This window comes from Vicia villosa, linkage group LG3 (assembly GCF_029867415.1).
Source record: "Vicia villosa cultivar HV-30 ecotype Madison, WI linkage group LG3, Vvil1.0, whole genome shotgun sequence".
Lineage (NCBI taxonomy): Eukaryota > Viridiplantae > Streptophyta > Magnoliopsida > Fabales > Fabaceae > Vicia > Vicia villosa.
Genome location: NC_081182.1, coordinates 38,054,782 through 38,055,993, shown reverse-complemented (window position 1 = coordinate 38,055,993; position 1,212 = coordinate 38,054,782). Strand labels below are relative to the sequence as shown.

Below are 1,212 nucleotides of genomic sequence, written 5' to 3'. Positions count from 1 at the left end.
TTTTTAGTTAAGAGATTAAAGCAAAATATTAAATTAAATTACTAACTAAGAATACATTTAGCCTATTTAAAAGGTTAACAATAGTTAAATTCTTCTTATACTAAAATCTTAACTCTATTTTTCCTGAAAATGCAAAACAATCCATTCGTTTTTATTTTTGTTCAACTTGAAAAAGTGTCTCAAATTCGAAAACTATCAGTTAAAGAAGACATGGATCTTTTCAATTTTCAAATCCCTATTTTTGTTGAAGAAATAAAATTCAGATCTAAAAATTTTGATTTTTTCAATGTTATGCAGTTTCAAAAGAGTTAGATCATATTGTTTGTTGTTTTTTTTTTTTGTAATCAAGAAATTATATAAAACGGAGAACTAAGGGTTCTCCAACCCGATTACAAAGGAGAGCGGGAAAGCCCGACAAAAAGAAAAATTACACACCAATTACCCTTACGATAAAAAGAAAAGGGGCTCCTTACTAAATTCGTAGAAAGTGTAATTGGGATGAGTAATCTTCCCACAAAAAGACCATTTCCAAACCAAAAACTTTATGTTCCAAACGGTGTTGTTAATGCTCCAAGCTTCCTTCCGAAAACGCACTCCATTCCTAAGTAACCAAAAAGACCAAATGGTGGCAATCCACACCACGTCCAATTTACTATCTTTAACCTTACGAGAACGAAAAAACAAGTGCCACTCCCAAAAATGCGGCAAACACTCGTTTTCCATTAACCCCCCTTTACCGACCCACAAAGCTATATCATTCCAAATCTTTTTACCCACCAAACAACCAAAAAAGTAATGATCCCTATCCTCGGAGACAAGACCACACAAAACGCATTTAGACACATCATTAGGAAAAGTCATACCTCTATACATCAATCCATCAATCGTTGGTAGCCTATCAAGAAAAAGTCTCCACCCAAAAGCCTTAATTTTGAACGGAACCTCCATTTTCCAAAGAAACTCAAAAAGTCCATCATACCTATTAAGCGGACCAACCGGGATTTGAAGATTCAAATAAAAATTATAACAAGATGCTACCGAAAACTCCTTTGTAGATTCTTTGGTCCATAAAACCGAGTCGTTGCCATGATTCCAACCTATAAAAGAATTCACCCGGTTCCTCATGTTATTCAAATCCGGCTCTAACACATTCCCCTCCAACTTTAAACCAAAATCACCCCAACACCAAACTCCATCAATCCATCCCCCCAT

At 34.8% G+C, this 1,212-nt stretch overlaps 1 protein-coding gene across 1 annotated transcript; it reads right to left on the bottom strand.

Annotated features, from left to right (window-relative positions):
- Positions 1–444: 444 nt before the first annotated feature.
- LOC131657896 (uncharacterized) lies at positions 445–1,212 on the bottom strand. The gene has a single exon (XM_058927247.1). The coding sequence runs from the start codon at positions 1,210–1,212 to the stop codon at positions 445–447; it is 768 nt and encodes a 255-aa protein (XP_058783230.1).